Source organism: Bemisia tabaci, chromosome 10 (genome assembly GCF_918797505.1).
Source record: "Bemisia tabaci chromosome 10, PGI_BMITA_v3".
Classification (NCBI taxonomy): Eukaryota; Metazoa; Arthropoda; class Insecta; order Hemiptera; family Aleyrodidae; genus Bemisia; species Bemisia tabaci.
In genome coordinates, this window is record NC_092802.1 from 39,173,440 (window position 1) to 39,200,776 (window position 27,337).

Sequence of the window (27,337 nt, forward strand, 5' to 3'; positions counted from 1 at the left end):
TCGAAGCAAGGCATCCCCGGGACTCTCTGCTCCCAGCTCTGTGTCAAATTCATGCCCTCAGCTCGCAAAACTTAACCCTTTAATTACTTTGCCAAACCCCTCTCCTGCCCCGCCCCCCCCTTCGGAAACATCCTCGCAAATAAAATCAATCGCTTTCGATACAATCTTCCCGTTGCCAGTAGCAACGAGAGACTTAACGGTGCCGTTCCTATTTTCGAATTTGAAATCTGAGGGTTGAAGAAAACGCCGCAGGTTGAGAAAAAGTCCGTTTCGCACAAAACGTACAGAGAGTGTACAGATTTTTTCACGATGAGCTTATTATAAAATTTTAAAATTCACTCTTTTGCAATTTGCGTGGTCCTATTTGGATCGACTTAAACATGTATACACCAAATCGCAATTTGGGGGACAATTGGACTATATTTTGCAATTTGGATCTATAAATTCTAGCCCGGTTTAAAAACAACGTATGTGCAATTACTTTTACTTATGCACAAAAGTGTTTTTGCAGAAGAGCCAGGATTTATAGTTCCAAATTGCAAAATGCAGTCCAATGAGTTGGGAGTAGTTTTGAATTTAACCAGTCGTAAAAAGCCTGTCAAAACAGGACCTTTTTGTGCCCCTTTTTGGGGGCACTCAAGACATTTTTGCATTTAAACATGTTGCCTAAACAAATCCTCATGATAAGGTAATCCCCGGCGTGAGTTCTAACTCTAGTTCAAAGCTCGTTTAGGCAATACAACATTGCAAATTTTACAATTTTTACCATTGCAAAATTTGAATAGTTTGAAGTTTCTCTGCATCAGAGAATAAATTGAGATGAACTAAGCAACTTCGAAGTATTAAAATGTTGAAATGATAAGTGTAAACTTTGCAACGTTGTAATAGAGCTTTGAACTCAATCTGAAACTTTTCCTGGGTTATTACCTCATCCTCAGTTTTCGTTTAGTTAGGCCACACTTGAACGAAATCCCTGAGTTCCCTAAGAAGGAGCACTTCATTAATCAACTCTTTTTTCTATCAAGAATTTTGACCCGAGATTAAAATATTTTGAACGTTGAAAAATTCGTTAAACTTTGTCCTTAGCGTTAGTCTAATGGCTGGTTTTTGAGTTGTTGAAATTGGACCGCGTTCAGCAGAAATGAACCAAGCCACATCAGATATTGCCATTTAACGGAGCATTTTAATTTTTTACAAGTGAGTGTTCCTGCAAATCATTTTGAAACTTTCAAGGATTTCACTTCGTACTATGCAGAAAATTTACCGAAATTTGTACAAAAATCCGCCAAACCGTCTTCATGTAAAAAATTATATTGCCCAGTTGAATTTGGCAACAGTTGATGTGTCTTGATTCCTTTCTGCTTAACGCCGCGCAGTGGATTAAGTCAATAGGAGAGGTCGGACGTATGCAATGTTTAGCTAAAACTGCCAATTTATATATTAATTTCGTCACATTTTAAATTATAAGGGGTGCTCTGAGAAGAAAATTTCACGAATATTTCAATTCAAAAGAAATAAAAAGAACCACTTTCGGAACCTTAAAGTTTTGTATAAACGGAGTGATAAGCATCCAAAGTTGCCAAATTTTATCCGACCTCTCCTATTGACTCAATCCACAGTGCACTGTCCAATTTTGATAAATGAAACTATGGAATCATCTGGGAAACTTGTAAGTTGAAAAGTGCTAGACTAGTAGTGTGATACCGACTATGGAAAATCCGAGGTTTTAGATGAAAATCTACGGGTTGTACGGGCGCAGGCAAGCGGGAAGATTCCCCGAAGATCGGCCTGAATACTCGCATCGCCGCGACCGTCGCGTCAGCAGTGGATGAGGTGCCAAACGATAAAATTTTAAATTCCACTTTCATCATTGAACCTTCGCCTTACGACAGGTCAGGTGCTTTGGGATTGCGGGTGACTCAACGCTCGGGAACTCGGCGCTCGAGAACGGGTCACCCGCCGCCCATCACCCTCGCCAAATTGCCCACAATGGCGACTAGACCCGTCGTGCTTAGAGCTCCTTTATACTGAGAGTTAAGACAACCCCCGTCATGGAGTCACAAACGGCAATAAAGATTACACAAATTGAAAGTTTTTCGTAATCTTTGATCGGCCCATTCTCAAATTCCTCTCTCCGTTCCTTCTCTCATTCCGTTTGTTCCTTGCCGAACCCGTAATTCCCCGGTCCTTTCCAGATTATAATCTTTGCAATTGATGAAAATGTAATCTTGATTCCCGTTTGTGACGCTGTGGAGGCCTAAAATACGGGAACCAATCAGAAATGGATTCACATTGTCTTAACTCTCGTTATTAAGGGTCTCTAGTCGTGCTAAGGAGAAAGACGGTAAGAGCATTCAAATATTGCCTTTCCTTTAAGAAAATACTCATCTTTGAAGAAAGTTGAGAAAATTTTTCCTTGAACTTCTCAGATATTTTGGATCCAATTACGAGCGAAATTATATTAGAAATTGGAAGAATAATATTTAAACATATTCCCGGAAACTTGTGATTTGTCGAAGGAAATTTGGCAACGTCAGAATGTGCTTACGGAGTTCTTCCTTAGTACGGCAGGGAAGAGGTCTGAACTGAAAGAAAGCGTCACATAGATGGCCAAAGTGCGAAACCACGCATTGCGATGTCTCAACTTTTCGTTCGTTTTTTTTTCTTTTTTTCTTTCTTTTTTTTGCAAAAGAAACAAGGCAACTTCATGGCTTGACATCACTACAATATATTCTGCAAATAGAGCAGAAAAGTCGAATAAGTTTTCAAGAAATTGTGTAATTTCAATGCTACGGTCTATGCTGCAAATGAGGTGTCGTTCAGATTTGGGGAAAAGGTTGAAAAACGAGGCCAGATTACGTCTCTTCTATGTTTGGTTATACCATTCACGTAGCCAGTGAAGCTTTTCTACAAATAAGACAAACGAAACCAACACTACATAGACATAGAGCAAGAGAGAGGTTGCGCGCTGATGACGGCGCAGAGATACAACTATTCGTGCTTGATGGATGTCCGTGTTGTATCTTCAAAATTGAAGGCGCGATGACGCGAGGTGTAATCTGCCAATAAGGTACCGCTTGGATAAATATACGAAGTCGCTCGTACACCACTTTCTGGCGTTATGTGACACCCAAACGCCACATATGCTTATCCTCCCAGAGGTTATCGGGCAACCAACACCGCAACATCTCTTCGTCAACGCCCTGCTGACACCCCTTTCCGGGACGTCCCCGTCGCTCAAATTCGGGAGAAATTTAAAAAAGATTCCAAATAACATTTAAGTACCTTTTTTTTGTTAATCACTGGTGAGCGAAACACACATTCGTACCGTTTAATCAACGTGTAACTCGGATGAAAGCAAGGTGGAAGAAACCAAGGGTGTCTTTACCACGGTATGGATGACGTCATAAACCGCAGTTTTCAAAGCGCGATATCTCGGTTCATATTCAACATCGAAAGTTGCTGTTTGGACCAATCTTAATGTTCACAGCTGATCCACAAGATTCAATCATCAAAAACAAGTTGGTTATTTTTATTCCTGGGACCTTAAAACGTCTAGAAATGATGAAATTTCAACTTTTTTTTTTTTTTCTTGGAGGATGACAATACTTCCTCTCTACCCTATGGGAGCGAGAAAGTAAAAATTCTGTGACCAGCGCAACTGACCCAATATAAAGTCTAGACACCACGAGTTTATCTCACAATTGCAACGTTGCAATTTCGGCGGGAAATTGTGCAAATTTCCCAGGAATAATATCGAAAATCAGGCAAATTTCATCTAAAAGCTGCAACGTTGCCATTCTGCCTGAGAATCACGCAAATTTCCCGGGGAAAATACTGGAATGTATGCGAATTCAATGCGAAGAACGGCAGCTCGGCTCCGAAGTGCAGCGAGCACCGGGTCGAGGATGCGCCCACCTTCACTGCCCTCGAAGTTGTCAAGTTCCGCGATAAAACGTCGATATTTCGGAGGACAAGGCCCAATTTTCCAGCACGGTCCGGCAACAATGCTGTTCCCGTGATTCGGAACCGCGTAAGTGCAAGCGCGTCCACTGTGCGGTTGCGCGGTTTCCACCCGGCAGCTTTGAGTCGCGACGGGCGGCTATTTTTAACGGCGTCCGCTGAGATGTTGAGTAACCGCAGTTAATTATAACTCCGAATTCCCATGGCCCCGCCCGGCTTGTCGTTGCGTGCGGGGAAATTTTGGTTTCTCACATTGGTAACGATGATTTTTGGGCGGTGCGGCAGCCCTGGTCGCACCCGACACCCGGCTGTCCGAGTTGTCGTGGGCGAGGGCCGTAGGGTCGCCGAGAATGCCCCTTTTGGCGGCTTCGATCGGGGTGCCGGTGTGTCTGGTGAATTCTTGCGCAGTTCCTCGCGTAATTCGAGGAGAACTCAAGGTCAATTAAGGCGGGCGAGGAAAATTTGAACGTAAACACGCCGATTGTTATCTGGTTTAATCCTGTTCAGGTGTTATCTCGTCCCATCACACGTGTTTTGGCGGACTGGCGTCGGCCATGATGAGTATTGCCGCCAATGGAACGACTCCTCTAACAAAATGTTCACCTGTACCGTAGTATCGTTTTCGAAGCGGGAAGCTCAAAAAATCGCAAATTTCTTACGCAGATTGCCGTAAATATGGACTTGATCTGAGACAGGCTCCCGAAGTTTGGGTTACGCATGTGAAGAGCTGCGGCACTAGGTTTTACTCCCTAAGAATGGAGATGTTGCATGTGTGAGGAATTTGCGATTTGACTGTTGATTCGTATGCAAAAATTCGCAAGAAACACGATGCCACTGGTTTTCTCTGAAATCAACTCTCAAGCTCAAAAAGGCTCTCAAGTTGCGGCTAAAATGGAGAGAATATCCCAAGATATCCTAAGAGTCCACCTGTACATCAAGACAAACTCTTCGTGCAAAGATAGGGAGCAAATACATTGACAGGGTCCCACTTTATTTGGGGACTCTAAAACTGAAAACACGGCAACCCTGTCAATGTATTTGCACCCTATCTTTGCATGGAGAGTTCGTTTTGATGTAGAGGTGGACTCTCAGGATAGCGTAGGATATCTCCTCCATCGCGCTTTCAACTTGAGAGCTTTTTTTGAGCTTGGGAGTTGATTTCAGAGAAAAGCAGTGGCACCATCGTGTTTCTCGCGAACTTTTACTTTAGAATCAACAATAAAATCGCGAATTCCTCACACATGCAACATCTCCATTGCCGTAAATATGGACATGATCCGAGACAGGCTCCCAAAGTTTGAGTTACGCATCTGAAGAGCTGCGGCACTTGGTTTTACTCCCTAAGAATTCCCACCGAAGTACCGAAGCACTGCAGATGTTTGACCCGAATTTCGGCAGCTGGAAATCAATTTTTCTCATGTATGATCCAAAAACTTCTAAGATCCATGACCAGATCTCCAGTCCTCGTTCACGAAGTTTTTTCCTCCGTGTAGAACCTACTTTATGGCAGAAGCGGATTCAGCAAGTTGGCAACGCCGGATTTCCTTCACTTAAACCCATGTCAAATAATCGATTCTTGTCGGAGTACCTGGTCCCTCCAAGAATCGATGCATTTTCATAGATTTGAATGAAGAAATAACAAATTCGGCATTTTTGCTGGATTGACCAATGTTTTTAGGAGTACCTTCCCTTTTCGCTTCGCCTCTAGAGCACCTCTAACATCTGCCCTCTTTTATGCGACACTATCGAATCAATCTCAATCTCTGGTATGCTCAAAGCAGTCATGTGCTTATTAGCCTCTAATATTTAATTAGCTTCTATGTGATTGAGAAATAGCTAATAATTAAATTAATTGTAGCGTCTCTTGCATGTGACTGAAAAATACTAGAAAATTATATTAATTTTAGCGTCTATCACTGGAAAAAAAACGCATTGGATCTAGAGTCCAGACTCTTAAAAACATCGACAAAAAAAATACTCTTGATTCAATCAGATTTAAGCTTAAATCAAGAACCAAGTCTCTTAATTTGAGCGGATTTCCTTTTGATTTAAGCTCAAATCTGATTGAATCAAGAGTCCTTTTTCTTGTCAATGTTTTCAAGAGTCTGGACTCTAGATCCAATGTGTTTTTTTTCCAGTGTAGGTGAGAAATTAACTTCCGTTTGGGGAGGATAATATGAGTGTATTTTAGAACAGATTGTCCGTAGTCAAAAATTCAGGAAAATACCTTCAACGTAACTAGACTTTCTACCCCACGACTGCTCACCGACCAACATTATTCCAGCAAGTATGCTCATTTTAACTGCAAATGATCCCAGTACAGTACAAACAGAACTTGATCTACAAGGTAACCTGCGTATTTTTTCACTTCATTTGCAATTCATATTCGCCTTCCGGAAGGTGCATTTTATGACTGTGTTTGCAGACGCAGTCCGTCGGAACAAATGTCAGTCCAGTATTGCTAAATTTAAGGAAAAGTTCGGCTCCTGTTTCCAAAGTGTTGTGTAATTTAAGGGAGAATTGGGCAACACTGCCTGGATCCTTGTAACTTTTCAACTTTTTCACTCGATCAAAGGCTACCGGCAACGCCACGGAATCAAAACTTTTTGCAAGCTACGGAGAACCGTACCTCCGGCGCAAACTTGAACCTTTCTCGTTTCGATTTCTTCGGGAGTAGATGTGAAGGAGAGAGAGGCGTATAGTGTTCCTTTAAAATTTAATTAGGTCAGTGGACAATATACGGAATTAAAGTACTCCGTTCAATGTTTTCTCTCGAAAATTTTACAAGCCACTCCACTGATTTCGACAACTTTCTCAAACTAGCGAATGGATGAATGTGTAAAAGAATATCCGAATTTCCTTAGAAAAAAAACACGTTGGATCTAGAGTCCAGACTCTTAAAAACATCGACAAGAAAAAGTACTCTTGACTCAATCAAAATACAGCTTAAATAAAAAACCGAGCCTCTTAATTTAAGCGGATTTCGTTTTGATTCAAGCAAAAATCCGATTGAATCAAGAGTATTTTTTCTTGTCAATGTTTTCAAGAGTCTGGACTCTAGATCCAATGTGTTTCTTTTTCCAGTGTTTAATCTACTTATAGAAAATACTCAACACTTTAAGTGTAATTAAGTGATTTAGTGCTGAGGATAGACTTGATGTCCGAAATGTACAACCACTGAAACAATCAGTAACAATAAGCTTGTAAAGGCAAATTATTCTTCTCTTTTATTTAGAAGAATAACAGCTCTTGTCCAGTGCTTGGTTCAATTAATATTGTATGCATTAATTATTATTCTACAATTGAGAGGATGGGCAATATATCTACACTAGCGTTAAAATAGTGACTCGGGTGTGAGATAAACATTAACAGCTCTCTTGAAGAACTTAGTTCAACTGAAACTGTTTGGATTTATGAGTTTCCTTCAATTGAGGGGATAGGCAACATGCCTAGACCGGAGTTAAAATAGTTGCGAGGTGTGAGATGGACTATAATAGCTCTTTTGCAGTACTTGATTCAATTGATACTGTATAGATTTATGATTTTCCTTCAATTGAGAGGATAGGCAGTATGCCTACACCGGAGTTAAAATAGTTGCTCGGTCGTGATGTGAGCTGTAACAACTCTCGTGAAGTATTTGAGACATATTTCAAGCCTCTCAATGTAGATATTCCTGGTATACTTAGGGTGGTTTTTAAGCACTCTCTACAACGATTCAACGGTTCATCGATCAATTTCATAATTTTTGGGCTTCAAGAAAGTTTAAAGAATTTCGGAGCATCACAGCACGTCGGGTACTTACACACAAAAAATTAATTTAGAATCATTTTGAATGCAATCCAAAATGTTTCGTGGCAGATTTTTGTGTAATTATATTTTATTATATGAGGGGCTTGGAGGACAAAGCGCACAAGTGCAGTTTTTGACAACATTGAGACATTAATAATTTCAAGTAAAACTATAGTTTCAACGCATATTATGCGAAAAATTGGCTCCCATATTCCAATGTTTTACAATCAAAAAGTCAGTTTGAACTTTCTTTCCGCCATATAAGGAACCGTGTAAATTCGAAAGTTCAAACACGAATTTCTCGAAATAGCAAAAACTGCACTTACGCGCCTTACCCTCCAAACTCCTCATATCGTCACCTTCCAGTCAAAGCAGTATGACTAGCGCCATGTGACGACGTTTATAGATCTCCGCTGCCATTCCATTTTTTCACAGAGAAATTGTTCAACGGAGCTGTCCGAAAATTTCAATGAATTTTCTTTGTACGGCAGATAAAATTCAATGGAATTTTCAATCAGATTCAACCAGAAATTTCTCTGTACAAAAATAAAATGGACATTTTTAAACGTCACATGGCGCTTGTGATACATTGGCAGGGAGGCGACAATGGAGATGTTGCATGTGTGAGGAATTTGCGATTTGACCATTGATTCTTATGTAAAAGTTCGCGAGAAACACGATGGTGCCACTGGTTTTCTCTGAAATCAACTCCCAAGCTCAAAAAAGCTCTCAAGTTGAGGCCAAAATGGAGGGGATATCCCACGCTATCCTGAGAGTCTACCTCTGCATCAAGACCAACTCTCCATGCAAAGATAGGGAGCAAATACATTGACAGAGCCGCCACTGTATTTGGGGACTCTAAAACTGAAAACACGGCATCACTGTTAATGTTTTGTTCCCTGTCTTTGCATGGAGAGTTCGTCTTGATGTAGAGGTGGACTCTCAGGGTAGCGTGGGATATCCTCTCCATTTTGGCCTCAACTTGAGAGCTTTTTTTGAGCTTGGGGGTTGATCTCAGAGAAAACCAGTGGCACCATCGTATTTCTCGCGAACTTCTTCATAAGAATCAACAGTCAAATCGGAAATTCCTCACACGTATAACATCTCCATATGGCAACTTCCGAATGTTCATAAGGTGTTTTTGCTTAGTCCGGGAGTGCAGATGGGATTAAAACCTTAAGAATCCGAGCGGGCGAAAATGTTTAGAATATCGCTAAGCCCCGCGAGCGTAACGGTTCATTAGTGAGGGGAGATTTCAGAGGGAGCCGGAACCACACGCTGGGAAAGAGGGGGGAGAGAGAGAGAGAGAGAGAGAGGGCGCAACAGCAGTTACAGCTTGTAACACAACCAATTACGAAAGTCAAATAAAAAGAATTGTCGCGAGTTTAATTGAAATGTGAGCCACCTCGGCCCGGCGCGGCGCGGCGCCCGCCGTGTAATGTAGCCATTTATTCATTTCGGGCGGACAAGGAGAGAATGTAATCCCTGGGAAATTAAAAAGGTATGTTCTCTCCTCCCGCGATCGGAGAGGGCGAGGGTGGTCTAACACTCCCGCTTTACCGGAATTCGGTCTCGCCTCTCTCTAAGAGTCTCGTCGCATTCGAATGTTTCCATTCTAAAAGGAACTGCGCGCTTATTATTGAAATCTGTAGACAAAGCAATAGACAAATTAATCAGTGAGTTCGAAAACACACCAACTCAGGTTTTTTTTCGATTTTCACTTTTTTACGGTTTATTAACACTTATGGATAGAAGCATCTATCCATCTGCACGCAAAAGGAAATTTCGAAATTGCAATCGGAAGTGCTCGAAACAGCAACGGGAGAAGGGAAGAATCGGATTATTTCATTGGAAATACCAATTTTTGGCCATTTCAAGGGAAACGGGTGACCATCCGATTTTGCGGTTTTCTTCTTTCGATTCAGTACACCTTGTACCAACAAGTTATATAAATATTTAAGCGTTATTCAGGTCGAAAAATATACATTTTTCAGGGCAGACCATGACTTTTTTAACATTGACTAAAATTAATAAAATCATGTTAAATAGATTCAACGATTTCATCTAATCACATGATTTTTTGACGTCAATGACTGAATAGGCGTTTCCACTGGTACCTCGAGTTAGGTTTCGGTCCGGTTTTGGAGGGACAGCATGGGACCCCGAGAGTATCCCAATCCCGTGTCCCCGAATGACGGGATCCTTGAAACCTCAAAACCGCAGGCCGAACCCAGAGCCCGATGATTAACGTCCCCAGGGCCGGAAGTCCCCACCCCAATGTATTATCCTCGCGCGCATTAATAAGGGTATTCAAGCGATTTCTCCACTGACCGCAAGTTAGAGGAGAACCACCCAACCCCAAGCAAAAAGCCTATGCGGTTATGAGGTTTTTGATCAGCTGTCCCTGTCGATAACCCGCTTCTCAATTTAAATCCCGCTTAACAGCCCCCCCCCCCCCTCAAACTGGGCAACTTGGCAGCTTTGTTTTTCCTCCATTTAAATCCATAAAAAATGTCTATTTAGATGACTGTTTGGTTGATAATAGATGAATCGATTATTTTACATGCATTTTAATGGAGGAAAAATAGTGTTGTCAACTTCTAAGAATCGCCATTGCTGGCAGCATTGGTTGTTGAAAAATAGATCAAAGACTCGTGGATTTCATCTGGAGGAAGCTATGAAGAAAACTGGTAAAATATCTGAGTTCGGAATCTTTCTTTAACTAAAAAATGCCAACTTGCCCTTTTACAAGTTTTTCGTCCCTTTATCTTCGGAAATCTTAACCCGAATTTCAATTAATTTTACACAAAATCATAGTATTCGGTGCTACATTCTGAGTTCTGCATCAGTATTTCGAGAGAACAGACTCTTCCGGAGAGTGTTTGCCTTTCCATTTTCAAGCAAATTCTTCCAAGGCGTGAAAAACTAATGCTATATTCGGATTCAGAGCTATGGAATATTACGGACTAAAATATCATCTGAAATCCTTGCCGCGTTCCGGTTGTAGACCTGCGTATTTAATCTTGCCACAAGAAAAATAACCACTATATTTCATCCTCTTCCTCCGCTCTATCTGCGGTATGCGCTGCTACAACTTCTCCTCTGGAAATTAAGGATTAAAGAGTGATAACTGGTGTGATAACGAGTGATAACGTATTTCTGTCAAATGGAACTATGTGCATTAAGACATGAGCCCTGAGACCCATAAGCATATGTGCATAACAGGGCTCACGTAATAATGCACATAGTTCCGTTAGATAGAAATACCTCCAACTAAAAAGCGGATGAATTGGAAATTTGCGGGTTCTCTTGATGCTTTCCTTACGATGTTTTTTTCTTCTTTTCTTTTCTTTCCTTTCTGCTTAGTTTCAACATTAGTTTGTTGGGAGTTAATCTTAAGTATTTACAGTTTGTCACGGGGTAAGACATATCTATTTTGTTAACTTTCAAGTGCAGCCGAAACTATTATTACTGAATCAGCGATGTAATTTCTGCAATGAAAGTTTTCAAAGTTTTCATCTCAATGAACTTAATTGGACGTATCTCTGCCAAACGGAACTATATGCATTAAGACATGAGCCCTGAGACTCAAGAATATAACACGGCTCACGTTATAATGCACATACTTCCGTTTGGCAAACATACGTCCAATTTCTAGATTAGCGGAGTAAAAAACCTCAATTTGAAATGCAAACACCGTCACGTCCGAGCAACTATTTCAACTCCGCTATGGACATATTGCCTATTCTCTTAATTGAATAAGGCAAGACATATATTCAGGCATTATCAATTGGATTGAATTTTGCAAAAAGGAACCAGAAGCATTTTAATGATGCTAAGATTGTGCAACTTCATCCTTTGTAATAAAATTACAGAAATCATGAAAAAATATGAAATTTACAGTTTTTAGTGAGTAAAATAGAAACTGTTAATGGATAATCAGGTTTTTCTTCCAAGACAAAAGAAGTTGCACAATCTTAGCAACATTGCAATGCTTCTGGTTCTTTTTTGCAAAATGCAATCCACTTGAACCAAGCACTGCACAAGACCTGTTAAAGTTCATCTTCGGACTGAGCAACTATTTCAACTCTGGTGTAGACATATTGCCTACCCTTTCAATTGAAGGCAAGTCATATATCCAGGTATTATGATCTGAATCTGAACTAAAGACTGCACAAGTGCAAAATAGATGTTGTAGTGCATCTCACGACCGAGCAACTATTTTGACTCCGGTCCAGATAAATTGCATATCCACTCAATTGCAGGCAAATCATATATCCAGACATATTCGATTGAACCAAATACTGCTCAACGATGGGCTGCGGCTTTTTGGTGAATGATTTGAATGTCGGGCAATGAATCGATAGTGCCCGGATTTTGAAACATTCTTTAATAATTTCTGAGCATCTTATCACGCTGTAGTGCGTCAGGCATTTTCACGCAAAATTCGACCGAGGAATATTTTGGAGTTACTTCAAGATGTTTCTAAATTAAAAGTTGTGTATCAATCCCTTACGTGGCGTGATGCTCCAAAATTCCTAAAAAATGTCCTGAAACCCAGAAATTGTTCATTGATTGATCGATCATTGAATCCTCGAAAAGTGCTTAAGACCACCATAAGCAAATCAGTAATGTCTAATTTAAATGTTTGAATTATGATTTAAGCACTGCACATGAGCTGTTGTAACAGTTTATCTCTCCACCGAGCAATGATCTGAACTTCAACGTAGACGTATTGCATATCCTCTCAATTGAAGGAAAATCATAAATCCAGGTATTATTATCGTTAGACTGTCAAATCGTTCTCTCAAGTGCTGGACCACCTTAAGGCGATTCGTCAAGCTCAAGAAAAGTGGTCAAACTGGCATGCTATAAATTTCATCGAATAGGTCAACACTCTCGGCAGATTTTGAATTTTTAGCAGAAAAAAGGACGATAGCCCCTACGCATAAGCCTAAAGAATTATTCTAAATCCAAAAATCGGCAAAATTAAGAGAAATGAAAGCAGTATAGTGTTTGGAAAAAATTATCGCATTTGATACAGAAATCAATTGCTGAATCGAATGCGAGGATTTTTCCCAAACACTATTCTGCTTTCATTCCTCTGAATTTTGCCACAATGGAAAAAAACACATTGGATCTAGAGTCCAGACTCTTAAAAACATTGACAAGAAAAAGTAATTTTGATTCAATCAGAATCTAGCTTAAATCAAGAAGCAAGCCTCTAAATTTGAGCGGATTTCCTTTTGATTTCAGCTTAAATCCGATTGAATCAAGAGTCCTTTTTTTGTCAATGGTTTCAAGAGTCTGGACTCTAGATACATACATACATTCCAATCGCTTTACAGCGCGCTCGGGCGCTCTGCGACACCTAATCGCCATCCTTGCCTATTGATCCAGAGGTCATCTGGTAGATGGCATCTTGTGATTTCATCTTGAATGCCACCAATCCACGATTTTGCTGGGCGTTCCCTACGTCTTCTCCCAGGAGGAACCCAACCTAGCACCTTCTTAGGCAACCTATCATCCGTCATTCGTTGAACATGACCATGGACTCTAGATCCAATGTGTTTTTTTCCAGTGTTAGAATGATTCTTTAAGCTCATGCGCAGGGGCTATCGTCCTTTGTTCTGCTAAAAACCCAAAATCTGCCGAGATTTTTTACATAAAAGATGCAATTTATCGCATGCCAGTTCGACCATTCGAAAGCTTGAAAAATCACCTTAAGTTCTCCGCCAAGTCAAGGGAATTCTGCGCTTTTGTCGAAGCCTGCCGCGTCCAAATTCCAACCTGACTCCCGGCACTGGCGGTGGATCTCGTCAAATCCACCCGCAACATGCCGGGACATTCCAGGATAAAGGCTGCAGACATCCTTACGAGCGGCTCCGGTCGTCAAAGGCGACAAAAAATCAAGCGCCATCCTCAGGAGACGACGGAAATTGCGAGGAATTTCGGTGTCCCGGCAGCTCGACGCGTCCATATCGGAAATCCTCCGATGGGTTATTACACGATTTACATATGAATGTGCTGCGGCGCGGCGCACAGTAGAACCACAGAGTGAAAAAAGGATGTGGTCGCAAAAGTAACTCAGTAATCGAGAAAAACGCGCTTCAAAAATCGCAGCACTGGAAAAAAAAAACACATTGGATCTAGCGTCCAGACTCTTGAAAACATTGACAAGATAAAATACTCTTGATTCAATCGGATTTTTGCTTGAATCAAAACGAAATTCGCTTCAATTAAGAGGCCTGGTTCTTGATTTAAGCTAGATTCTGATTGAATCAAGAGTAGTTTTTCTTGTCAATGTTTTTAAGAGTCTGGACTCTAGATACAATGTGTTTTTTTTCCAGTGAATTTAAAACGCCCCGGTTTCGAGCCGAACCGAACGATGTCTTCTGGCACCAATCGAAAGAGAGCACGAGTTGCTGCGACTTCTGTTGAATGTCTTTCTACTCCTCGTATATGAATACAACGGTAGAGTTGAAACTGCATATTTAGATTCAAAGAATCGAAACTCATTTATTTTATCTGGAAAATTATTCCGTTTTCCGAAATGCTTTTTATTTGAACAATCATGAGTGAAAAATAAGAAAAGACAGCTATCTGACTGCTAAAATGCATCTGTCATCATTTTCCCACCATTTTGGCGCGTTTGAAATTTCTTCGAGTCCTTGGACTTTAAAAAAGCCGGTTTTTCCGGATTTTGGCTCCAAAAATACGCAATAAATCACCCCGTAATCTACCCACCTGGTACTTTTAGAATATTAAATAAACAATACAATGTTTAGTGGCCTACTTGTGGACGGTCCCAAAATCAAAGGGTTGAAGAAATTCGCGGTGGGCCCAAAAATAACCCTTTTTTACCTCTCCTTTTCTTTAAAAATTGCCCGTCATAATTGGTCCCACACCGAATCGTGCTGCTCATAGAATCGTGTTTTGATGCTTCATTCTTGCAGATCAACTAAAAATAATAACATCTATCCAAACCGCAACTATCAACGTTCAATATTAACCGATATATCGCTCATTGAAAAATCAGATTTTTTATCAGTCAGTGACGCACTGGTTACTCCACGTAAAACCCTCGGTTTCTTCCACCTTGCTTTCATCCGATTCACGCGTTGAGTAACCAGTGCAAATGGGTGTTTCCCTGACTGATGAAAGAAAGGTAGAAGGAACCAAGGATGTCACTACCGCGGTGGATGACGTCAAAAACCAAACTTTTTGAACGTAGAAACTTCCGGCTTGGACTTATCTAATTATTTTTAGCTAATCTGCAAGAATCAAGCGTCAAACACGACTCTATGACCAGCAAAACCAACCCGTTTAAATTGTGGCAAAATCACATAAAAATTTGCGATTGTATCAAAACATGTCATATCTTACCTCTCTTTATTACACTAGAAAAAAAAAAAACACACATTGGATCTACAGTCCAGACTCTTAAAAACATCGACAAGAAAAATACTCTTGATTCAATCAGATTTTCGCTTAAATCAAGAACCAAGCCTCTTAATTTGAGCGGATTTCCTTTTGATGAAATCAAGAGTATTTTTTCTTGTCGATGCTTTCAAGAGTCTGGACTCTAGATCCAATGTGTTTTTTTTTCCAGTGTATATCTCGTTCCACTGTGCGGCAAGGCGTGTCGATATGAGGGCGGCCGATCGTTTAGTCAGCAGTGATCGAACATCGTTTAGGGAGCACCGATGTAGCCGTCTTCCGAGGTTCCGCATCAATTTGCTCCCTTCCATTTTATTCACTTTCCCCGCAGCCCCCTCCCCCCCAACTACCCCACCGCCCGGCCTCGTTGACGAAGTTTGTTCGGGCACGTTGGGGGTGCTACTTGATTTTTTTCTATACCTTACGTGGAGAAGGGTGCTCGTGGATAGAATTGGGTTCTGGCGTTGAGTTTCGCTCTAGCTCGAAGAAGAATCTTCTCTCGTGTAAACTCTCTAGAAATCACCGGTGGCGTGGCGTGCTTTGCGATATATCGATTGATCTGCCATTTAAAGGTGAAAAGGATCGATAGACAGGGTGCTCACAACGAACACCTTGATAATTCATCGAGAAAAAAGTGAAGTTGATTTAACATTCTGGATGTAAAAACAGTGTGCAAGAACTCACAAATTGCTGAATTACCCGCCATAGATGTTAATTTTACATCTTAACATTGCTACAGTAACTGCAATAGCGGTCAATTCAGCGTGTTGTGAGTTCTCGCACACTTTTTTTACATCCTGAATGTAAAATCAACTTCAGTAAGTTAACTTCAGTGGCGTGGCGTGCTTTGCGATACATCGATTGAGCTGTCATTTAAACCTATGGAAAAGGATCGATAAATAGGGTGTTCGCAACGAACTTCTTAATAATCGAGTCTTTACCATAGCTTCAGATAGGAGAATATACATAATCGATTATTCACGCCTTGCCACTGGTTACTTTCCAAGTGCTCTTGACAAGTGTGCTTATCAAGCAGTGGGAGTTTTCAAGATAACAAAGCTGTATTGTCGGGAGCAACGCAACGTCATTGGTTGATGAGTTCCGATGCGCATTTTGGAGAGGATATTGATAGGCCGAAATCCGACCTCTCCACGTAACATTTACATCCGGGGAACATGTTTTTGAGTGCCAACTTTGATGAGTTGTGCCACTTCAAATGAAAACAGGAAGGGTCGTGTACATATTTGGACGTATTTCTACCAAACGGACCTATGTGCATTGAGACATGAGCTTTGAGACCCATAAGAATACATGCATACTAGGGCTCACGTCATAATTCGCCTTGAGACCCATAAGAATACATGCATACTAGGGCTCACGTCATAATGCGCCTTGAGACCCATAAGAATACATGCATACTAGGGCTCACGTCATAATGCACATAGTTCCGTTTGACAGAAATGCGTTCATTTGATCCTTAAATAGCTCCTTGCCATACACAGTAAAAAAAAAATAACCAAAATTATATGTTAATATGGGCGGTAAAGCACAAAACAACCCAAGCCTCCGGTTGACTCTAGGGTTTCCCATTCTCTCCATTGTTTTTAGTGCTAAATTTACGGCAAACTGGACCAAAAGCAACACAAAATTTGGGTTGGTTTTTGTCCCACTTTCTGTATTAACCAAAAGTAACACAAAGACTCAAATATTTTTATCAATGTTGTCGGCCCCATTTGGTTTACTAAGAAGGCTAAAGGATGCCCTCAAAATAGGATCCTGAAACGGAAAATGTTCGCCAGCTTCAGTAAAATTCAGCAGTATAACTTTGGAAATGTATTCTGAAAAGAGATTACAATAATTCGTCACCACAAACCGTATGGAATACGGAAGAAAATGTACCGCGAGTATTGTAAATTTTAAGGGGGGTGGGCACCCACTTTAAAGTTTGTAAAAAGCATAGATATTTTACCTCCGTACCTTTTTTGCGCTTTTTGTATTGGTACATAAGTGTAATTCATTTAAAGATCTATTTCCAAAGTTATTCTGCTGAATCTCATTCGAGGTTTGCAAAAAATTTCCGTTCTATGATGGTATTTTGAGGGTTTCCTTAAACCTCCCTCGAGGACAGTATAAACCAAATGGGGTCTGCTTGGAAAATTAGCTGTATACGGAGCGACTATGAATACAACCCTTGCTCTTATTTTTAAAAAAAATTCAGCTATTTTTATCTCAGATTCTTTCAATAATTTTTCCACGTGTTTAGTCTCGTTGCTGAAGGAAAAAACAAATAAAATCGTCGCAATTGATGAATGAAGGAAGGTACATCGATGTCAGTAGTTGAAGTGCACTTGGTTTGAATGTCAACCAACAGATAAAAGAAACGATGCGAAATTGATGCAGGCGTCTGGATACAACTATACGTACTCCACGGTTGTCCGTGTGGTATCCACATAATTGAAGGCGTTTTGGGTTTCTGTGGCCCTCACAGCAGCACAGTGTAGACCCACCGCAGCCTCTTAAGGCCTAATCTTAAGGGTAAATCTTTTTAGGCGCGACTATGAATACAAGCCTTTCTGTTTGTATTTCAATGGGTCTGTTGCACGCAAAGAGATATAGCCACCGGCATATATTTTTTCAAGGGTAAATGTGCTTGAAAATCACGTTGGTCGCATCAAAAAAGTCTGAATTCCACTCCGTAGCACGCAATCTACGGGATTTGCAAAACGTTTTTTTTTTTCTTTACTGCGTATGCGAGCAGTTTTTCGTGATGACCGGCCAGAGACATGAAGACAAAGTGCTAAAAGCAAAAAATGACGCTACTTTTCAACCACCTTTACTATTGGCCAGAGGATTGGCGGCAAAACCGGGACAAGTTTGAAAATCAAATATAGGGCAGGAACTGAATAAAATTGCATAAACAAAGTATTCTAGGTTGATTTTTGCTTAAATTCATCACCCATATACATTTCCTTAACTTTCGCAACATTTACAACATTTTGCAAAAAGGAACCAAGAGCACTCCAGTGTCGCTAATATTGTGCAACTTTCTTTATCTTGTAAATATAAACTGAGCATCTAAACAAGTTTTATCTTTACTCTGAATAAAAAATAAATTCAAGACGAAAATTATCTTCATAGATTTGATTATTTACATTATTTCAGTAACTTTATTTCAAAGAATGTAAGTTGCACAATCCTAGCAACATTGGAATGATCTTGGTTCCTTTTTGCAAAATGCAATCCAAATCTCTCTCAAGGATCTAGCGTCACTATCCGTGCATGGATAGGTACGGTAATTGAATCGCGCAAATGAACTGATCGTTCCTAACGCGTTGCTGTGAAGGCATAGGGAATATAAAACGCCTTCAGTTTTGTCGATACCACACCGACAACCATGGAGTACGTATAGTTGCATCCAGGTGCCTGCATCAATGCCGCATCCTTTCCGCTCTCTGGTACCTGAGATACTCACTTGAGCGCACGTTACCTGCCACTCATACGCGTTCATTCATCGATCGGTCGCAGAGTTTTTTTTTTTCTTTACCGCGTTTGCAAGCAGTTTTTCGTGATGACCGGCCAAAGACACGAAGACGAAGCGCTAAAAGCAAAAAATGAAGCTACTTTTCAACCACCCCTACTATTGGCCAGAGGAGTGGCGGCAAAATCGGGACAAGTTTGAAATTCAAATATAGGACAGGAACTGAATAAAATTGCATAAACAAAGTATTCTAGGTTGATTTTTGCTCAAATTCACTTACCCACATATATTTTTTTAAATTTTAGGTTATTTTTGGTCCGTCATCGACCGATTATGACCTAATATGATGTTTTGTTGTGCTCTCTAATTCCATGTTTTTTTGTGCTTTCTATAAGTTTGATGTTTTGTTGTGCTTTCTAATTTGATGTTTTGTTTTGTTTTCTAGGTCGCTGCCAAAACTTAGCAGTCAAGACGAGGACGGGGCCCCTCACGGACAGTACACAGGAGTAAACCTTTTTGAACCCATACCACACGACCACGATTTTTGTGAAAGGGTAGTGATAAACGTAAGTCGCCCTCAAAGTTTTTGTCTTTCCTTTTTTCATTCTTTCTTCTAGTGTTCAGGACTGAAAAAAACCGGGTCAAAGACAAAGCTATAGACAAAGAAGATATAGGGTCTATGGAGCAATCCTATTGGTTGAAATGGGTTGTTTCTCTAGACTAGGGGAGACAATTATGGACTAACCTTACTTTAAAATTTCATTATATAATTAAATTTAAATCATTTAATCACCTACCTCCTTTGTCCATTGCAACTACCCGCTTCCATCAGGATCTCTCCATATCCCTCTCGTCTTCTTTGTCTATAGCTGTGTCTATCAATTGCAACAATCAGCCCGCTGAGCATTTGCATATTTTATTCTTTCAGTGATAGTTTCAATGTTATGAAACATTCACCGTGTAGATATAGAGGGTGAGTTGCTTGCGATTCTCTTGAAATAGAACATTTTGACAGGGAAATAATTGAAAAATCTAGACTTGATTTAGGGCTTCCCCTTTGTAGATCCTCGCGTGCACCTCACTGCAGCTGAGAGAAGCACCGTAATAATGTTTCGGTCGTTACTCTGTGCCGCGTTCGGAGCGTCTTATCTTTCCTTGAGTAAATTTTAGTACCCCTCATTCATTCACCTACCTCCGTTTGTTTTTCCGCCTTCATTTTCCGTGCCTCTCAATTCAGCTGTATTCTCCCTCCGGAGATAAATTTTATTGTTTTCGATAAGAAGATTCACTCACACGGACTCATGCCCCAGATTTACTACAAGGACCGTACTCTATACTCGGTTTTCCACCGATTTTTCGCTTCAACTTACTCGATAACCCCTATAAATGTCAGTAATGATCGTATCGATCATGCGCGTGAACGAGGCGTCTAGGGACTTTAAGTGATTTGAATTGGTGATATTGACGACACATAGTGGAACGAGTAAATCAGAGAGGTGGGACATTAAATTTTTCACTAAGTCTGCAAATTTCATGTGTATCTTCTGAAAGGAACAGTTTTATAAATCCAGTTCTTCTGTATTCAATGTTAAATCCTGAAATTAACTCTGATTCTTTCTCTGAAAAATCAAAGGGCGTTCGATTAGGCTCTGCTAAGATCGTAATTATTCAAATTAGTACCAAAGGAAACAAAACTATCAAAACAGATATGAATTTTTGAACTTTTCCCCTGAGTTCATATATATTTCTCTAAAAAGGAGAGGAAACACTTCTGGTTGACCTCGGTTGATTTGAGGGATTCCAAGTAGGCACCGAGCACTCTCCGTGTATGCCCTACACCGCCGCCAGTTAGTGGTGAAAAATCAAGGCTCTTCCTCACCTAAATCTGTGTGAAATATCCACATATGATCGCATAACTTGGCAACCTTGATGCCCTACGAATATGGTCGGGAATCCTGGAAAATCCGGGCAACGGCTGAGAAGAGAGCCGAGCGAAATTGAGGAGTATCGACTCTGAGTCCAATTGCGACCCACGATTGGACATATTTCGGCCAAACAGAACTAGTACATTAAGACATGAGCCCTGAGACCCGTAAGAATGTATGTATAACAGGGCTCACGTCATAATGCACTTAGTTCCGTTTGGCAGAAATACGTCCGATTGGAGCCCGCGAGCGCTCAAAAGAGGCGAGAGCCACTCACGAGCATCGTTGCCGAATTTCAAAGCGCGCCCCGACGAAAGTCGTTGAAACTCACTTCATCCGAGTGTTCTCCCGTGCTAAGGAAGAACGGCGTACGAGCCATCAGGCGTTGCCAAATTTCCTCCGATAAAATACTAATTTTCGAGGAAACTGTCGGATATTTTTCTTCAAATTTTTCACACGATTTTGTACGCACTTTAATCTAAAATATCTCAAAATTTCAAGGAAAACGATGCACAACTTTCCTATTTAATGCGTTTTTTATCTGACGAAATTTGGCAACTCTCGAATACCGTACGGCGTTCTTCCTAAGCATGGCAGTGTTGCTCACAGGGAATACATTTCTAACTCCGTAGTAAGTGTAGATTAGACATTATTCTGTGCCTGTATTCTCAAAATGCCTACCAGAACCTCAGTGAAGGAGTGCCTTGTGTCGTTTGCATAGTCCTTCTAAAATTGACGTAATTCTGCCAACGGAAGTATGTGCATGAAGACATGAGCCCTGAGACCCATGCGCATGCGTGAAGTATCCTGTTAGGTTGTAGGCGTCAGCGCACGTTTGCGCAATGCGTGAAGTATCCCTGTCAGGTTGTAGGCGTCAGCGCACGTTTTGCGCATGCGTGAAGTATCCTGTTAGGTTGTAGGCGCCAGTGCGCGTCTGCAGGTCTCAGTGCTGGCAACACGCGCGGCGCTTCAGTCACCTATGGCGAGAAAGGACACTATTTGGGCGTATTTCTGTCAATCGGAACTATGTGCATGAAGACATGAGCCCTGAGACCGATAAGAATATATGCATAACAGGGCTCACGTCATAATGCACGTAGTTCTGTTTGGCAGAAATACGTCCAAATAAGTACTTTTCTTATGAGATTCCATCCCGTAAACATTGTGATTAAGAAGAGTTTAAGGATATCTGTATCATATCATTGCGTGGCTCACAAAAGGGCGTAACTACACTTTGAGATAAGCCCAGGAAAACATTAAGTTATATGGACTAAAATGATGCATTACCAAGTGTGGTTACGTACTTATGTCAGGAGAGTGACGATATCATCGTTCAAAGGGTACTTTTTTACAAAATTAAGATGAAAGTCGTCAGTATTACTTTGGGGATGCGACCCAGAGAGGTATTACAATGATTCACCACTACAAAAATTACAAAATAAGAAAGGAGCATATCGACGGTGAAACTACCAAACCACGTATCTCGGTTTGCGACGTCGCAGACTTCCTGTCATACTTTATTTTTTAAATGAAAAACTACTTAACGTCCAGTCTTGAAAATTCCTATGATTTTTTCTCTTCGTGCGGAGAAAATTCTGTGAAAATTTCAAGGAATGATATTGATTTGGTCTACTTCAAAAAAATAAAATGTGAGCGTAGATTTTTAAACACCGCAAACGAGATACGTGGTTTGGTAGTTTCACCGTCGATATGCTGCAAGTCTCGCAAATCAGAAAGTAGGCTCGCACCCACCTCAGTGTTTTTTTAAAATCATTTAAATGTTTTCTGTATAACCTACTCTTTTTGAAGTGGTAAATCATCGTAATGCTTCACAAGGATCCATTTTTAAAGTTTTACTGCTGATTTTACACGAGGTTGGCAAAAATCGTCCTTCTTATGATGCCATGTCGAGGGTTTCCGCAAATCATCCCAAATGCAATGTACACCATCCGGGGTCTCCCACGCAATGGAGCTGTTTGAGGAAAAGTCAAAGAATACAAACTTTACTCCTCTTTTGAGAAATTCCATCATTGGTATCTCAGATTCTCTCATTAATAGTTCCACGTGTTTGGTCTTGTTGCTGGAAATAAATAAAATAAAATAAAATAAAATTACTGCAATGGATCGATGAAGAAAAATGTATCGGTGTCAGTTGTAGTGCGCCTGGTGAGTTTGTAAAGCGGCAGAAAGAAGAAACGCTAAAGGAAATTGATGCAGGCGCCTTGATACAACTATACGTACTCCATGGTTGTCCATGTGGCATCCACAAAAGTTGAAGGCGTTTTGGGTTTCCTAGCAGCCTCACAGCAATGCGTGCGGCATTTAGTCTGCATGTACAAGACTCTTTAACGTATCTGCAACTGGTCGTATTTATGCTTTAAGAAACTATGATGTACGCAAACTTTATGCAAATAGTCCTCTTTAACACGAATACGTCGAACCGTTCTCTGATGATCTATTTTCCACGGTTACTCGCATGATTCGCTTCGTGATTGACGATGATGATGTGAGGTAGCCTGTGACACAATAACGAAGGGAGGACAGTATCTTCGAGGTACTTTATCGAATTGTACATTTAGGTATGGTATGACGGATACTCATTTATCATAATGATACAAGGATAACAATACAAAACGTCAGAAGAAAAGGATTGAAAAGTGTGACCTCGTAGATAAATCCTTGCCAAGAATTGAGCTGGTTCGACATTGAGGAAATATAAATATTTCGGGTTCGAAAATGTTTAAGGTAGATCCATGGTCACTTAAAAATTGAGACAGGTTGTTGTTATTTTGTTAGTTGTAGTATTGACGGTGACGCAACTTATAAATGGATTATATTTTGCAAAAAGGAACCAAGAGCATTCCAGTGTCGCTAATATTGTGCAACTTTCTCTATCTAGCAAATATAAACTGAGCATCTAAAACAAGTTTTATCTTTACTCTGAATAAACAATAAATTCAAGACGAAAGTTATCTTCATAGATCGGATTATTTACATTATTTCAGTAATTTTATTGCAAACACTGGAAAAAAAAACATTGGCTCTAGAGTCCAGACTCTTGAAAACATTGACGAGAAAAAATACTCTTGATTCAATCAGAGTTAAGCTTATATCAAAAGTAAATCCGCTCAAATTAAGAGGCTTGGTTCTTTATTCAAGCAAAAATCCGATTGAATCGAGAGTATTTTTTCTTGTCGATGTTTTTAAGAGTCTGGACTCTAGATCCAATGTGTTTTTTTTTTCCAGTGAAGAATGTAAGTTGCACAATCTTAGCAACATTGGAATGATCTTGGTTCCTTTTTGCAAAATGCAATCCGAATCTCTCTCAAGGATCTAGCGCCTTTATCCGTGCATGGGTAGGTACGGTAATTGGATCGCCCAAAGGAACTGATCGTTCCTAACGCGTTGCTGTGAAGGCATGGGAAATATAAAACGCCTTCAGTTTTGTCGATACCACACCGACAACCATGGAGTACGTATAGTTGCATCAAGGCGCCTGCATCAATGTCGCATCCTTTCCGCTATCTGGCACCTAAGATACTCACTTGAGCGCACGTTAGCTGACACTCATACACGTTCATTCATCGATCAATCGCAGTGTTTTTATTTTTTTTTTTTTCCCACAAAGACCAGAGACGGTAATTTTTTTGGATACCTCGGGGATCATATAGAATCTCATTCATCACCTCAGCCGACCGGTAGCAATCGAAAGTTTTTATCACCGAACTTTTTCGTTGATTGTAGATGTCTGACGGCAAAAATTTGGCATTTACGATTGCAAAATTGTAAATGTACACTAATTTTTTTTTCTCTCTCTCTCTCATTGAAATAGAATTACCGAACGTTACGAAAATAGGTTTTTATGCACGCATGTCCTAAACGTTTTTTTTCAAAATTGACCTTGAATGTTTTTCGCATTTTACAAAATATTCACAGAGAATTCTGAAGAGGTGTTTTGGTCGGTTTTTCATTGAAAAAAATTCTGTCGCGATAGGAGGTTAAGCAATTTTGCAATGGAGCAGGTTTGTTCCTCATTTGATCCTTTTTTTCTCCGATTAAAAGGTTGGTCGGCAGATCTCAGAGACATGCCGGATTCTCATAAAGAAAAGTTGCCTTTTGTTTGAAAATTGGCAGCCACGCTCGAAAATTTCATCGGAAGAAGTAGGATTAGGGTGCTCCATCTCCGCGAGCGTGATACAGTATCGGGAGGCTTTCACCCGCATACCGGCAGTCATTGTTGCCAAATTTTGTGAAAGTTGGTCGATTTTAAAGTGGAGTCTGGCCAGGCGGTCTTAAATTTGACAATTATTCACCCTCTCCTCTTGTCTCTCCGCGGCCTATGAGATACTCAACGCGGCTCTATATCCTCCTTTTTCTCCCGTCCGGTGTAATTTCTTCGTCTCGAAATCCCGAACGGCCGATTCATGAACCAGGCGGACTTAACTCGGAGAAAAATAAGTTTCAAATGATAGCAATACTGTATTCTTTCTCTAGTTGTATCTATTGTAAATAATTGGACGTATGTGGATGGACTAGTAGACAACGGTGGCGTGGCGTGCTTTGCGATGTATCGATTGATCTGCCATTTAAACCTATGGAAAAGGATCGATAAACAGGGTGTTCACAGCGTACACCTTAATAATCGATTCTTTACCCTAGCTACAAATGAGGAAATATCGATAATCGATCATTCACGCCACGCCACTGGTAGACAAGGTCGGAATCAAAGCATTCTCATACCTGTTTTAACAAAACTTTCAAAACGCGATTCTGCGCAACGAAATTTACTGAAACTTGGAACTAAGCTATATTCTTTTTTTCGATGCGTTGAATTAAAACCTCGCGCTCTTGGAAAACTAAAGTCTCCTTCAAAAAAATCACTCACTCAGTGTTACCGTCACAGTCTTTTGGGCGACTCGATTAAGTAGTCTGCTAAAGTTGGATTACATTTTGCAATAAGAAACCATTATTTCTGACCCATTTTAGAAACAACATACATGCCATTGGTTTCCCTATGGGTTATAGGACGTTTTGTTAACGATTTTTTGTCCGCGCACCTGCTTTTTCCAGTAATTTACGTCCACGCGTTTTTTCGGCACGGGAGTTTTGGTCCACGTGCCAGTTGAGACCCAAAGTTAATTAGCCCACATGTAAATACAAACGACAATTGCTCACGACGTTTTTGGATGAAAATGTAAAATGTCTTGGAAGAATGAGGGTTTGCTTGTTTTTTTGTTTTGTCTGTTTGGTCCAACGGAGAATAATATATAGTTGAGAGTTTTGGTAAAAATGGGGGAGCGTCAATTCCATGAGACAAAATTCACTAAAACTCTCTACACCTCTTTGGTGTAACAGGACTTAATTATCTTTCAAGAAATTCCCACCTTGTTATACCTGAACCGGATAAACCTCTATATTTGCCTCAGCTAAAGGCTCTTAGATTTTTCCTGTGTACGATAAGTATCTTGATTTATTTTGCGAGGAAAGATCTGTACTTTTAAAGGATGCCTGTCATTCTTAATACGTTCAATTTCGTATAATACTGTGCAACACCTCTGTTGTGAAATAGTTGCTTCAGGCGCCGCCGCACGGCGGGCGGGCGGCCAGCGCGGAACGCGCATTGGCGCCTACAAACCTAAGTGGATACTTCAAGCATTGTGCAATGCGTGAAGTATCCACTTAGGTTTGTAGGCGCTAGTGAGCCTCTCGCGCTGGCAGCACTCCGCTCCGCTCTGTCAGGCTTTAATATTTAGCGTTTTTTAACTCATGATTTTGAACTGTTAGGACACTCTGCATTGATTATTCTCATTTAAATTGCTGGTAAAAAAATATGTATCAATTAATCAAAGGAGAATAATAATATAATGTGTGTTTTTTAAACATTGGTGGTTCCGTGTCAAATTTATTGATTTCCAAAGAACTTTAATTGTTTCGTTTACATTTTGTGCTTTCATTGTGCTGCATCAAGGTGTACGCGCAACGAAACGCTCAAAATTTGACGTATTTGACTCTAAAAGATTGATGTGCAAATGGGTTAAAACTAAAGATTGCGTGCTTCTTGGTTTTTCCCCTCTTTTATTCATTTTTGCAGTTTCTGTCGGCACAACTGCGGCTCATTGAGATTAATGTCGCTTGGAAAAGGTTTTACAAATATTTGTCACGTTTTAAAAATATAAATGTTTTCAAAATGAAGTAATAGTTTCGTAAAGAAAAAATTAAAAAATAAAAAAAAGTACCAATACATATTTGAGGTATATTGTACACCGAATAGTTTAAGGATAGAAATAAAACCAAGTATTCACCAATGACAATTTAAAAAGATGATTCAAAGGAGAAAGTAATAACATTTCATTTAGAAAATGAGCAACCATAACAACACCTCCTTCTCTCTCAATTTCTCATTTCCATATTATCAATATAATTTTACATACCGACTAAAATATAACGCTTGGACGAAGTCACTGTTGCTTATTTTACGTGTAGGCGTAAACTATTGGACAAAAAAGGTGCGCGGACAAAAAATCGTTGACAAAATGTCTTGAAACCTCCATGTGCAGATATGTGCTTTTATGGGAGAGCCAGTGCAAAATCTAATCTAATTAGTGTATTGAGCGATTTGATGCAAGTAGACGATTGTTTTTCTTGTGCACGGGGAATTCAAAATTCTTGTCATCAATGTAAAGTAAAACACTTACATATCTTAAAAAGGAGTTGATTTCAGATATTTTCGTTTTGCGAATCG

The 27,337-nt window shown here is 40.2% G+C and overlaps 1 protein-coding gene across 2 annotated transcripts in view; it reads left to right on the top strand.

Annotated features, from left to right (window-relative positions):
* The window catches only part of Sh (Potassium voltage-gated channel protein Shaker), a 513,106-nt gene that overhangs the window by 387,084 nt on the left and 98,685 nt on the right, over positions 1-27,337 (top strand). For both annotated transcript variants that reach the window (XM_072305153.1, XM_072305152.1), the window contains exon 2: positions 19,116-19,236. In XM_072305153.1, the coding sequence (XP_072161254.1) occupies positions 19,116-19,236 (121 nt within the window). The remainder of the gene's footprint in view (positions 1-19,115; positions 19,237-27,337) is intronic.